The sequence below is a fragment of the Anguilla rostrata genome, chromosome 1 (assembly GCF_018555375.3).
Source record: "Anguilla rostrata isolate EN2019 chromosome 1, ASM1855537v3, whole genome shotgun sequence".
NCBI lineage: Eukaryota > Metazoa > Chordata > Actinopteri > Anguilliformes > Anguillidae > Anguilla > Anguilla rostrata.
In genome coordinates this window covers 3356452-3371251 of record NC_057933.1, presented here as the reverse complement: position 1 = coordinate 3371251, position 14800 = coordinate 3356452, and the positions used below count along the sequence as shown (strand labels likewise).

Genomic DNA, 14800 nt, shown 5'->3' with positions numbered 1-14800 from the left:
TATGGGGGCGGGGGGATGGGGTGCAAAGTGTCTCCTTAACCAAACACACATTTCAGTATTCAGCCTCGCCACCCCCCCCCCCGTGCCCCCCCCTCCTGCTGCTGCACAGGAGGAGAGTAGACCTGGGGGGATTTCCAGCAGAAATCGAGCAGCAGGCTGTTTGAAGTTTAGTAGAGCATTATGGGAGTTCTGGGGGGAGGGGTTAACACAGCAGACAGTAGAAGGCACATGACGGGAGGAGACCGGGAGGGGCTGCCAGCCTGCCCGCCCTGACGCAGCGGCACAAGCGGCGACGCCACGCCCTTCCCGGCTCCCTTTCGTGCCCTTAGTGTAGTTGGGAGGGGCCTGAGTGCCCAGTGACAGACCATAGGGCTGCCAAACCAGGGACTTCCTGGTTCCAAACATAGATGGGTCAATGGACCTTCTGCCACTCTGAGGTTGCTCGTACATCGTGTGCAACAGCTATGAGAATCTGTTTTTTCATTCAGTGAGCAATACCCTCGGCCCCGCCATTCCCTCCCACCCCCCCCCCATCCCCTCCTATTCCCCTCCACCCTCCTCACACCCCCCACCCCTCCACCCCCCAATCAGATCTGTTGTCGTTCCCAGATTCTGGGTTCAATCACCTCTCGGGTTGTCTCTGATGTCATCGTCCGTGCTGTTCCTGTCCGAGCCATGGGGGGCGGGGGGGTGAGAGGGTTGATGGGGAGGAGGGGAAAGGGGGGGGGGGTTACCATTGGGATTTGATTTTCCCATCAAACTGCCTGGGCCCCCCTGCTAGCCCCCCCTGTCTTCATCTCTGACATTCAAACGCGACACAGAGAAGCAGAAAAATGCGGCCCTAGCAAACATGTGTTTGTGCAAACGTGTGTATCTGGGTTTGGCATCTGTGGGCCCGGAGCGTTCCCAGCTGTCCTGGGGCAGGCTGCTGAAAGCTTCGCAGCGGCCTTCCTGGGCCTGAGCGGCCCGCAGCCCTCATGGGGCCTCACAATGAGGGGAGTTCGGGGGCTGAACCCCGGGAACCTGCGTGGCCTGCATTTACATGCACCATACTTTACACGGTATTGATTATAGCCCGGGATGTAATTATTAGTGTTATGCTGTGTTCTGTGTGTAAGAAATGTCCCAGCTGAACGGGTGGCTCTTTGGCAAGGTCCCCGTAATGTTACAGCAACCTGATAATGCTGCCACAGTGTTGCATCAACATTGTACAAATATGACAAATGATGTGGTCTGCTGTGTTATCCAAATAGCACTTTCAAAAATGACTTTGTGAAGAGGGTCACACTGTACGCTGTGGTATTCATAAATACCAGTATCACAGAGGTACACTATGTAAACACACACACACACACACATGCTCTTTCTCCCATTTTCATACACACCCATACTCTCTCTCTCTCACACACACACGCACACACACATACACTTCTCCCATTGTCGTACACACACACACACATACTCTTACATTTCCACACACACATACACACACACACACACACACTTCTTCCATTGTCGTACACACACATACTCTTACATTTACACACGCGCACACGCACATACACACACCTTTCCTTTGTCATGTTCTCCACACACGTACACATCTTCTTGCCTGCGGTGTGTTGATGTGATTTCGGGGTTGGTACCCTGCTACCTCTCCCACTCAGTAGGTGGTCCGGTCGCCACTGCAGATTCACGCGCTTCATAAATATTTACAGGTGAACTCAAACAGGTTGAGCCAATAAGTGTGCGTGGGTTTGTGCTTCATGCAACCCTGTTCCTTTTCCTTCCCACGTTCGAGCACGGGAATCTCTCCTTCTCTCCTTCTTTTCTCTCTGTCCTTTCTTTCTCTCTCCTCTCATCTGAGTGTTATCAGGCCACGCCCCCCCCCTCCCCCCCTCAAGTTTAAGGCTCCCCATTGGTCGGATCTTCCTCTAATCTTCCTTCTCCTGCCCTTGTGCTCACGCATTCACATTTGAAATGCCATACAACGACAGGACCATATAACGCTGAGCAAATACAAGCAAAATATGTGTAATATCCTGTCCTAGCATGTGACCTCTTTGGCAGTGACATCACCAATTTGTTGCTTAGTCACATTTGTCCAGTGAGTCAGGACCATACTTCCTTCCCCATTTTACATGGATTTTTTTTTAAACACACGAGCCACAGAACATTTTTGAGGCAAACGAATGAATCGGTCTCACTGCATTTCTCATTTCTTCTGTGCTCTCAACCCAGTTCAAATACGTACAATTAACTCGCTCTGGATAAGAGCATCTGCTAAATGCCTATAATGTAAAAATGTAATACAATACGCGTGACGACACTGCTGCTAATCCCCAAGAGGTTTCAGGGAAATCAATAGCGCGTGAATTGAATGAAAGGTTGAATTTAGTTTTTGAATGTTGACGAAAATAGATGTTTTATTTTAAAATTGTATGCTGCAGGAATTCTACTGTTACCGTTGGGTAACTCTGGGTAAGAGCATCTTCGGAATTCCTGCCTACAGTGTAAAACCATGTAGCTTATACCACCTTATGCTGCCATTAAAAGCCCAGCGTGTGTCTGTTTGGTGTTCCAGTGTCAGGACGGGGCGAGCAGAACAACATGAGCGAGAGATTCGACTGCGACAACTGCAAGGAGTCCCTGTACGGGCGCAAGTACATCCAATCAGAGGACAGCCCCTACTGCATTCCCTGCTACGACAGCCTGTTCGCCAACACCTGCGACGAATGCAAGGAGCTGATTGGCCACGACTCCAGGGTGAGTGGGCCGCCGGCCAATAGGAATCCGCCTAAAAGGGAGGCGGCTTCGTTCCAGCCTTTGGAACATTCCAGCCGCCCCCGAACAGAGACCGTAAAAACACCGCTCTCTCTCTCAAAAACAGGCACAGTGCCTCTCTCTCTCTCTCTCTCTCTCTCTCTCTCTTTCTCTTTCTCTCTCTCCGTCTCATTACCTTTCGTCTTACGGTCTTACTGTAAAACAATCACCCCGTCACCCTCTCTTCTCTCCACTGCTTTTTTTTTGCCCTGAACTTGTAAACAGAAACAAATGGTAGAAAGTCAGTCGTCATCATTGGAATCAGGAGTTTACTGTCTGATGCTGTAAAGGTGCATTTTAAATGGGGACTGTTAAATAGCAGCTTAATGTACAGTGGGTCTGGAAGTGGTTCTGGATTCAAACAGTGCCAATGTGGAACCTGACTAATTCCAAACAAGTGAAATGTCTTAACGGCTACAGCATGAAGTAAAACTCCCTCTATCCAAAAAGACCCAGCCGTGGAGTGATTTTTAAAACGAGGAGAACTTTCAGTTGAGGTATCTTGTTAAATATTAAATGGGGCTTGCCACTGTGTGTGTTATGTCATATTACTTAGCTAATGTTTAATACATACCATGAATACTTTGGTCCTGTAGGTATGTAAGTATATTCACACACAGGCCTGCACACTCACACACACACAGTTTCTGGACAATATTAATACGTGAATTATAATTAGTTTTACGTGTGTTACAGTGTATAAAATTAACATTTCTATGAGTTTCTGTGTTTTTTTCTATCATTGTGATTATATTGAATGACCGATGACCTTTGACCCTTGACCCCAGGAACTGTTCTACGAGGACCGGCACTACCACGAGCACTGCTTCCGCTGTTTCCGCTGCGACCGCTCGCTGGCGGACGAGCCCTTCACCAGCCAGGAGGAGGCGCTGCTGTGCAACGACTGCTACTGCAACGAGTTCTCCTCCAAGTGCGTGGCCTGCGACAAGACCGTCATGCCAGGTACGGCCACGCCCTCGCACCTGTAAAACCCCTCCCAAAGCCCCGCCCCCCAGCCCCGCCCTCGCACCTGTAAAACCTCTCCCCAAGCCCCACCCCCAGCCACCCTCGCCCTGTAAACTCTACCAATCCCCGCCAAAGGCACACATCAAAGGGTAACTGCTCCTAAAATCACCTCTCAGAGAGGAGAGAGAGAAAGAGAGAGAGAGGGGGAACATTCTGTTCTTATGTTTGTTGTTACTCATGCTTTGGCAATATGTATACATCATGCCAATAAAGCTCATTTGAATTGAATTGAATTGAGAGGCAGAGGGACACAGAGTGAGAGATAGAGAGACCAAGAAAGAGAGAAAGCAAGAAAGAGAGTGAGAGATTGAGAGGGAGAGAGGGAGAGGGAGAGAACGAGAGAGGGAGAGAGAAGAGTTAATGGCCCTCCTCCAGCAGTGACAGAGTAATTGGCGGTTTGGCCTGACGAGCCATCTCTCAGCCAGATCCCCGGGCCTGGCAGCGCGCCAGGGTGTGATGATGAGGAGAGATTAGCCCGTAAAGTATTCCAGAAAGAACCGCGGCCAAGGGAAGAAGCCCTGAAATAACAAATCAGCACAGACGGAACACTGCCATTTTTACTCATAGGGTTGGGATATTTCATCTTTCTTTCCCTAGAAATAAAGAAATTAGCTCTTACCCTTTCACCCCTGAGATTTTTGGTCGCTGCACTGCAACGCTAGGTCATGGATTCTGTTCTCCGGACATGGCTGACGTGTTTGTGGCTACGTGCTGGCGGTGCAGTAGCACTGGACTGGAAGTGTTACAGGGAGGCTTTCTTAACGTTAGGTGGGCCCAGCGAATGTCTCTTCCCGTTACGATGCGCCTCTAAGGCCTTAATTCGGAATGGCAAACTGCTGGCACCTGCTCTGGTTTGGCGAAACGGTGAACAGGCTTCAACGCCTCTGTGCTTTTTAACGTAAGATAACATAACGGCGGGAACCGGCCATTCAGCCCAACAATGCTCGCCCTTTTCCTGACTAAATTAGCGCTCTGATTACCTGCAGACTAGATAGTATCTTAACACCGTATCAAGCCTAGTCTTGAAAATCCCCAGAACTTCTGCTGCCTCTGCTACGTGACCCGGCAGGCTATTCCACACGTTGACTACTCTCTGCGTGAAAAAAAAAAACTCTTCCTAACGTCTGTACAGAATTTACCTTTTGCTAATTTCCATTCATGCCCCCTCGTTTCTACTAACGGAACTCAACCTGAAGAATCTCCTGTAGTTCACTTTTTGTCGATCCCCTTTATGAATCTAAAAGCCTCAATCAAATCAAATCGGGTCTCCTTTTCGACATATTTCGACCGATTCCCCGCGGGTCACGGCGGTGCGGCGCTGCCGCTCGGATTTTCGGGCCGATCACGGTGGAGGTGGGGTTTCCTCAGAACCTCTTCCCCCTCCCCCCCTCCCCCCCATCTTAAATCACGTCCCGTGCTAACAGAGCCGACAGGACCCCCCTGTGACCGGCCCGGCGGTTTACAATCAGGCGCTAAGGCCTCAAGTGCTTTATGAGCTTCCTGAAAGAGGGACGAGGAGACGGCGGTCTATCTTCCGAGCGTTGAGGGGGTCGCGGGAAGAGCTCTGGCGTGTCCTCCAGCCAGGAGTCTTCTGGAAGTGCAAACCGTCTGCATCGTCTCCGCGAACCGAATGGCGATGGATTTTCCCTGGGTTTTTGGAGTTAAAAAAAACCCGCAAACAAAACATTTTGCTATCCCTAATACTTCTGCTGTACAACCTCTCCACTGTTACCATGGAGTAACGTGATCTGACCAATCACATGGCTTGGCGCAATTTTCTACCACGTTGCTCGGCGATGGCTGCCCTGCAAGGTTGATGACCAATCGGAGGCCTTGCAGACCGTCCTCGCTTTACACCCAGTGTGACTTTACACCCTTAATTCATCTTTTTCTCTCTCTTTGACCCTTTCCTTTACTCTCTCTCTCTCTCTACTACCCTACTCTCTACACCTTCTGCTTCCCTCTGCTCCCTACTCTCTTACCTTCTCTCTCATCTCTCTCTCTCCTCTTTGCTCCTCTCTAGCTTACTTATATTCCTCTGGATAGAGCTCTCTAACGCCTCTGTATGTCATGTTTGTCTCCAGTCTGTCGTTATGTGCAATGTCGGGGGAACTGTATGTACTTCTCCATTGGTAATGTTTCCTTTCGTTCAATGGAAAGATCCACAGAGCAAAAGTCAGTTTTTATTTATTTGTTTTTGTTCTGTTTTTTTTTAGTGAAGGACTTGGCCAAGATTGCCACCGTGGGCTTAAATGTTTGAGAATGAAACGTTTTAATATGGCAAACAAGCACAGCTGTCACAGTGACAGTGGGCAACAAGGCTGTTAAAATGGCGGCAGATGTACATGGAGATGAGCAGCACGTGTGCATTCCTCAGCAGCCCCACTGCCAAAAAGACATGATCAAATCACCAGAATAAACAGGAACGTCCCCATACGAATGGAGATTATCTTGAGTTTATCATTACATTATTGTAACTATATTTGTGGAAATGACAGAGCATCAACTAATACCATATGTGCATACGTGTGTGAGTGGGTGTGTGCGTGCATGTGTGAGTGGGTGTGTGTGTGTGCACTTGTGTGTATGCTATGTACATTAACCAGGGTTGGGAGGTCAGTTCTCTTTCACTGAAATCAGGTCAGGTCAATTCATGAATCTAAAAATAGTATTAATGCTCTATAATTCATTGAGTTGAATTTAAATTAATTGCCTGATTCGACTGAACTGAAATGGAATTGATTCCAAATAATGATATTAGCACAGAGCGCTGTCTCCTTTAACTGGATCCCTCTCCTGTCACTCATCCTCGCTCAATGTGTAGTTGTGTACAATCTGAGGGCGTTGTCACTCACTCTCACAATCAGCAAGTGCTGCACCAGTGTCTCAGAATGCACTGCCATGTGATTGGCCGGGGAACATTGCATACATAGTGTCAATATGCAGTTTCTCTCTCCTGTGCTTTGTTTTCTTCCTGTTTTTATCTCTCTGTCTCTCTCTCTCGTTTTCTCTCCCTCTTGCATCTTCATCATTCTTTTCTCTCTTTTCTTTACTCTTAACCTCTTTTTCCATTCAGTTTCCCCATCTTTTACACTCTCTCTCTCTTTCAAAGTTGCTGCATGTAAACTATGCTCCACTGCACATAATCTTTACTCTCTTTCCCCTTTCCTCTCTTCCTGTCTCTTTTGCTCCCTCTCTCTGTTTTTTCTCTCTCTCTTTCTCTGTTTTTCCACTTCATTGGCAGAACAGCTGGAGCAGTATTCCCACAGCACATACAGTACAGAACATATGCAGTAGGAAATGTTAAATATTTATCTTTGTCATATTGTTTAACATCCAAATATAACAGTCATCTCTATCTTCCTCTCATTCTCCCATTACTCTTTCTCTCCCCATCTCCCTCCTTCTCTCTCCCCCACTTTCTCCCCCTCCTTTCCTCTCTGTATCTCACCCCATCTCGCTCCCCCTTCCCTCTCTTTCTTCCACTCTCACCCTCCCTCTCTCCCCCCCCTCTCTCTCCCACTTACTTTGACCCTCCCTCTCTTTCTCTCCTTCCCTCCCTCCCACTCTCCCCCTCCCTTCCTCCTCTCCCACCGCTATCTCCCCTTCTTTCTCTACCTTTCTCCCTCCCTCTCTCTCCCTCTCCCTCTTTCCTCTCCCCCTCCATCCCTCTCTCTCTCCCTCCCACCTGTCTCTCTCCCCATCTTTCCCACCCTCCCTCTCCTTCCCCTCACCTCCCCCTCCCTCCCTCCCTCTCTTCGTCTGTCTCCCTCCCTCTCTTTCTCACCCTCCCTCTCTCCCCTGCCACCCCATCTCTCCTTCTCTCCCCCTTTCTCCCTCTCCCTCTTTCTCACCCTCCCTCTCTTCCCCCTCTCCCACCCCTCTCTCCCCCTCCATCCCTCCCCTCCCCCCAGGCACCGGAAGCTGGAGTATGGGGGAGCACGTGGCACGAGACCTGCTTCATCTGCCACAGCTGTGAGCAGCCAATCGGCTCCAAGTCCTTCATCCCGGACAAGGACGAGCACTACTGCGTGCCCTGCTACGAGAACAAGTTCGCCCCGCGCTGCACCCGCTGCAAGCAGGCCAGTACCCGCCCCAGTGCCCCCTCAGTATCCGCCCCAGTGCCCCTCAGTACCCGCGCCCAGTGCCCCCTCAGTACCCGCCCCAGTCCCCCAGTACCCGCCCCAGTGCCCTCAGTACCCGCCCCAGTGCCCCCTCAGTACCGCCCCAGTGCCCCCTCAGTACCGCCCAGTGCCCCCTCAGTACCGCCCCAGTGCCCCCTCAGTACCGCTGCCCCAGTACGCCCCCTCAGTACCCGCCCAGTCCCTCAGTACCCGCCCAGTCCCCTCAGTACCCGCCCCAGTGCCCCCTCAGTACCCGCCCCAGTGCCCCCTCAGTACCCGCCCCAGTGCCCCCTCAGTACCTGCGCCAGTACCCCCTCAGTACCCGCCCCAGTACCCCCTCAGTACCGCCCAGTACCCTCAGTACCCGCCCAGTACCCCCTCAGTACCCGCACCAGTACCCCCTCAGTATCCGCCCCAGTGCCCCCTCAGTATCCGCCCCAACGCCACCTCACTCAGCAAACCTCTACTGCTTTATTAATACAGCCCACGGGCCAGTACCCACTCCAGTGCCTCCTCATTCACCAAACCGCTGCTTTATCAATACAGCCTACTAACACACACAGAGACACACACACATACACACTCTAGAAGGATTCATCAGGGCGGCAGCCATGTTTGTTTGACAGTATCATGAGACCCTTTATTTGGCCCAGAAGATGGCGGTCACGGCGAATGACCTTTGCTAACGTACGCTAGCTCCTAGCCCTAGCATGGCTGCACATTTGGGAACTCCAGAGCTGAGCAATAACAGAGCTTCCAGTGGTCCCTACAAAGCAGCTTTTGTCCGCGTTCATTTTACGGTTGTGAATCAGAATTGAATTGTTTTTTTTCTTCGTCTAAACACTGCTCTTTTGTTGTGGTGAATCACGCAAACACTGTTTGATATTCCGTTGTCTTGCAACTGGAAAATTCCCGATTGAGACAGAAAGAGTCTTACAACAACAACAACAACAAAAAAAACACAATCTCGCAACCTCGTTCCCCCGTTTAGGGAAACGCTAATCCCTTTTCAATGTGTTTGGTTTAATCAACAAGCGTGAATAATAACTGGATTATCTAGCATTTGAATGTTTTAATTTATGCAACCCGAGTAGAACAACTGCAGACAACAGTGAGATTAATTAACTGTTTGTTTATGGTCCGTAATTGGCATGAATTGTTTGCATAGTTAAGCCCGTTTAAAGGAGGACATTTGCACAAATCAAAGACTTGTGTATTACTGGATTCCTTTTAATGTCTGTTTGTTATTTTGAGGAAGGCCAACAAACCCTTAACATCAACACTTCTATAAATATTTACGTGTCCTCATATGTAATTAATAAATGCTTTTACAGTTTTAAAGCAGGTTTTGCACCAGATTCCTGTACCTCTGATACTCATTTCCAGGGCAGTACGTTTACATGGGGCCACTTGTGGAATTTATTAAATTTTTAAAAAGTGCACATGAATGTGGGCACATTAGACTAAAGTCATAATGGATGTTCCAGGGTGATTGACGGCTGTAGCCCTCCCCCCCCCCCCGCTGCAGGTCTTGACGAAAGGGGGCGTGACCTATCGGGAGGAGCCGTGGCACAAGGAGTGCTTCGTGTGCACGGGCTGCAAGGTCCAGCTGGCTGGCCAGCACTTCACCTCCCGCGAGGACAGCCCCTACTGCCTCAAGTGCTTCGGCAGCCTGTACGCCAAGAAGTGCGAGGCCTGCAGCAAGCCAATCACAGGTGACTCCGCCCCCCCGTGACCTCCCCGCGACCCTCCACCTCCTCCTCCACTAGGCTGAGTGTGAGGTATTGACGTATTGGTACCAGACAAGAAGGGGGGAAAAGTTCCTTGTATGCAAACGTGGCTTTTTTTTGTTCTGGGTTTACACTGTGCGTTTCATTTATATATTTATTTATGTATGTTAAATAATTTTCTCTCCATCCCTCTCTCACTCTCTCTCTCCCCATCTCCACGTCTCCCTCTCTCTCTCTCACTTTCTCCCTTCTCTCCCTCTCTCTCTCCCCCCCCCCCCTCCCCTCCCCCCCCTCCCCCCCCCCCCCCCCCCGCGCAGGCTTCGGCGGGGGGAAGTACATCTCGTTTGAGGAGCGGCAGTGGCACCAGCCGTGCTTCGCCTGCTCGCGGTGTTCCGTGTCGCTCGTGGGCGCCGGCTTCTTCCCCGCGCAGGACGAGATCCTGTGCCGCGAGTGCAACAGCAGCCTATAAGCCCCGCCCCCGCCCCCCGAGGCCACGCCCACCTCACAGCCTTAACACCAAACGAAAAAAAAAAAAAAAGCTTTAAAAAAAAAAAATACTAAGGCCTGCTGGCTGATGGCACCTCAGCTCCCTTTCATCGTTTTACTGAGGCTTACGAAGGTGTTTACACTCCTTACTGTACCAAAGAGAGATTTCACTAATCACACACTTCCCCCGACCCACACACACACACACATTCACAGCGTCTACACACAAGCAAAACCCTTTTTTTTAATGTTTAGGGGAAGAAAAAAAAACAAAGCTGTTGCCAGTCTGCGGCCTTCAGTCGAAGCGTGGCTCGCTTATCACAAAACAGTCCCCCGCTTCCCCACCTCATCCTGCCGGTGCCGATTGCCCGGGTTTCCCTTCATCTGCAACAGGAGTTACGGAAACAGCTGGGGGGGAAGGGGAGCCGGGGCGGCCATTGTGTGTCAAGCAGGCTTCACTCTGAATCTGACAAACTCGTTGCCCCCGGCAGCAAACAATGGCAGTCAGCTCCAGTAGCACTGCCTGCCTTTGCCACACCAGCACAAAAACGAGCGCCCAGCTGTGTTAAGATAGCCAAACTGAAGAGGAGCGTGAAGAGTGTGAGCTGGGGCTGGTTTCCGTAGTCGTCCTTGTTGAGCCCGACCGTAATCGAGGGAGTTTTGGGGACAAACCCCCCCACCCACCAAATTTCGAAAATACCATAAATCACGCTTTTATCGACTACTGCCGTATTCAGTCCCGAGTGTTCTGCACCGAGCAAGATCCTCTGCAGCCATCAGTCAGAAGTTACACTATGAAACCTGGGTAAATGTAAATACCCCAATCCACCTTTGATGCAGTCACATCTATGCATTTCCAAATAGCCAAGACATTGACGACAAAGCAAGAGGGTCTGTATGAAGGGGTAAGGTAACAAAGCTACCCCGCCTGGCGAACAGCAAGTGTCCCACTCAGCACAGACACCTAATCCACACAACTGCTCTGGCGACACAGAGCATCAGTTGTAAAAGCGCCTTACACAAAACCCATACAAATGCAGTCCATACACACTACCATTTACACACATTAACACACACACATCACACAACACACACAAAGCACACACACAGGACACACACACAACCGCACACACACACACACGCACACACACACACAGCACATGCACACACAAACACACACGCTTGCACACACGCACACACACACAGCACATGCACACACACACACACACACACATACACACACACATACATGCGCATACACACACACATGCACTCATGCACACACACACATGCACGCACACACATACACACACAGCACATGCACACACACACGCACACGCGTACACACACACACACACTTTGTCAAGCCACAAAAGGACAAAAAATATTTTATTTTGCTGTCACAAAACACACTTTTCGCTCTTTCCACCTCTTCGATTTTGCACGAATGCCTCACCAAACTGCTGAAGCAAAGACACACACGACCAGCCACAAAATTGTTTATATTCCTGTACGTCTGAGTGGATGAAGATTTGTTCCCACGCCTAATTTTTTATACTGTACACTGCACCAAAAGCCTTGCTGTGTAATTTGTGTTTCATTCACCTATTTTAAGCACACTGTTATGTTGAGGATCTATTTCTCACACGTCTGCTTTAGGATGCAGTTTCTGAATGTGTGGACTTTTCGCCATGGATGCCTGGAACTTTTAGACATGATCTTTTACTGAAAAAAAAAATAAAAATGAAAGTATGATGGTAAGATAGTGAGAGAATGCGAAGGAAGAATGAAAAAAAAGGCAGGATTAAGAGAACGGGAACTTCTGGGGGTGGTTGGAGTTCATTCTCTTCAGATGTTTTCAGCACAGAAAACAAGCCGCATTGAGAGATGTTCGTATTTTATACACACAAAGCATGGCACACTGTGTTGAAATATGTTCTCGAAGCATAATCAATGCACATAACATGCACGCTACGACGTAACATAGAGTCACATGACCACTAATTATTATTCTTATAACAGCTGTATTGAAATTGATTTTCATTTTGGTGTTTTGTTTTTTACATTTTCTATTCAAATCTTATCTGCTAATTGACTTAATGCTTATTTTACACTTTTATTTCTTGTCTTCTTTGTATGCTATCTTTATTAGCAGTACCATTTTGTTTTATAGCCATTATTATAATTGATAAGAATGAATGGGCTAGCCCCAAAGTCACTGCACTGCATTATGCAAATATGTTAACCAATGATATGCAATGCATGACGTCATTCATGTTGTTTTTCTTTATATTTGTGATAATAATTATTGTTGTTACAAGTTGGTCACCTATGGAAAAGTTCTTTTTTTAATAAAAGTAAACATATATTCCTTTATTTGAATTTTGATGCTGGGAAGTCAGAGTTGACTTAAATGCTTTTTTGTGCCTTAAAAGAGAGAAAAAAAAGAAAGAAAAGAAAGAAAAAAAACATGCCTTAGATTTCAGAGCATGATTAAAAGAATGACTTCAAAACAGAACAAGAATTTATTTGTACAAGAAAAATGTTCCTTTATATGATTTGTTTATAGAAGCCTATGAGAATAAATTTAAAAGAAAAATTATTCTGTTTGTGACTTTTATTCCTAAGATGGTTGCCTTTTTGTAAAGTCTGTTTGTTCTTTACGCATACAGATTGTTTTACCCCACAATGCTGTAGCTGTTTGCTAAAAGTCACTCAAGTTCTCATCTTATATGCAGTTGCATTAATTCACACATAACTGCTATTGCCATAGGCAGAAAAAAGGTAATTCATTTTTTTGATATATGTGACAAAAACATGTTGCAGGTAACTATTTTTTTAAATATTATTTATTTTATTTTTAGTGAATGTCCCTTACAGTGTAGGTTTCAGCTAAGCAAAACTTACTGTATGATTCTTCAGATTAAGACCAGAGACTCATGGAAATGTATCACCAAGTCTTAATGGGATATCTCAGACATTTTATTTTTTAAAAGGTGACAGACCTGCTACATCATAAATCTTTGGTCAAACCCGAGTGTCGCTAAACGATCTTACCAGAGTGAGCAGCCCCTCAAAACCTTCTCGTTGAGCCAGACCCAAATCAAGGCACGACCTGTCAGTTTTTGCGAACAGGTCCAAACCTAAAACATGCAGTCTCAGCTTCCAGTAATTTCTTAACCGGAAATTCACATCTAGTCTCGGCCCCGGCCCGCCCCCACTGAATCCCCCTCCACCCCCCCTCCACTGACGCCCCCCTCCTCGCTTCTCTGAGTCCAGAGAACAGGATTTAGGATGAGCTCAGCCCCCCCCACCCCCCGACCCCCTGCAGGACATAGGATGAGCTCAGCACACACCGCACACCGCAGCCGTTGTTATGAACACGGTGAACCGAGGCTGGCTTGGCTCTCACACGTTCTCGCGGGCTGGCGGGTGACAGCTTGACGTTGCTCCGCTGGAACATTCCCCAGCCCGTTTCTTCCAGGAGGTGCTGATTGCCAGGCCCTCACGAGGTGATGACTGATGCTCTTAATTAAACTGGGGCTTGAACCCATGCCCTCGTGGTGTCAGGGGCAAACTGAGTTAGCCAGTGAACATCAGTCAAAACTGCGAGGGGGGGGGGGGATGCCTGCTTGTCTTCCGGACGAGAACCAGAGCCTGAAGCAGGAATTTTTAAACTCCAGGCTGAGAGGGATGCAGGTTTTACTCAGTGTCCTTTCCGTCGGCAGTCGGCTCTGGCCTTGAAGCCCACAGGTATGTGGACTCCTCAGCCAATCAGTGACTGAGCTGCTGACAGAACACCTGTGGTTCGGCTCTCCTTCGTGGTGAAGGAGACGGAGCCTTCCCACGCTGGCCCCTAGTGATGATGTCACTCCACCAGCGGGCACGTTTTCTGTGTTGAGTGCGGACACGCATGTGTTGTGTCACATCCTGGGTGAAACACACACTCTCACACACGCACACTCACACTGACACACACACACTCTCACACACTTTACAAGCTGACGGCCGGATATACTCTCCTTCAGGCCTGCCCCACCACCACCCCCCTTCCAGCTCCTGCTTCTTTTTCAGATTTTTTCACCAAAAAAGGAAATGGAAATCAGAAAGGGGAGGGGCTTGGTGTGGAGGGAGGAGGATGGGGACAGAGGAGGGAGAGAGTAGGGGTAGTGTGTGAGTGTGTGTGTGTGTGTGTGTGTATACACGTTTGTGGGGGAGAGCATTTCAAGGGGGGGCTGAACATCTGGATTTCATCGCAGTTGCTTTTGCTGGGGGGTCAGTTGTACACACACTCACACACTCACACACTCACACACACACAGCACTCAAATTTATGGAGAACAGCCTGCAAGCATGAGTGAGGGAAGAGAGAGAGAGAGAGGAGAGGGGGGGTTCCCACACAAGCTCCTGATGGCAAAACAGGGTGATTCTCAGAACCCCCTCACCCCCCCACCCCCCAACACACACACACACGCGCACATACACACACACACACCAACATTAATGACAGGGGTGTCTGCCACAGTTCACGGTGGAGCACTGAGATGGGCCACAGACCCCTGGACCCCCCCACCCCCCCCCTTCCTGCATGCGTCAGTGTGGAGTTGTCGT

The 14800-nt window shown here is 48.9% G+C and overlaps 1 protein-coding gene across 1 annotated transcript in view; it reads left to right on the top strand.

The window, feature by feature from the left end:
• The window catches only part of fhl3a (four and a half LIM domains 3a), a 48198-nt gene extending 35409 nt beyond the window's left edge, over positions 1-12789 (top strand). Inside the window, 7 exon segments of the mRNA XM_064351997.1 lie at positions 2585-2766; positions 3612-3808; positions 7764-7786; positions 7789-7931; positions 9502-9688; positions 10021-11094; positions 11347-12789. Coding sequence (XP_064208067.1) covers positions 2585-2766; positions 3612-3808; positions 7764-7786; positions 7789-7931; positions 9502-9688; positions 10021-10172 — 884 coding nt within the window. The 3' untranslated portion in view covers positions 10173-11094; positions 11347-12789.
• The last annotated feature ends 2011 nt before the right edge of the window (positions 12790-14800 follow it).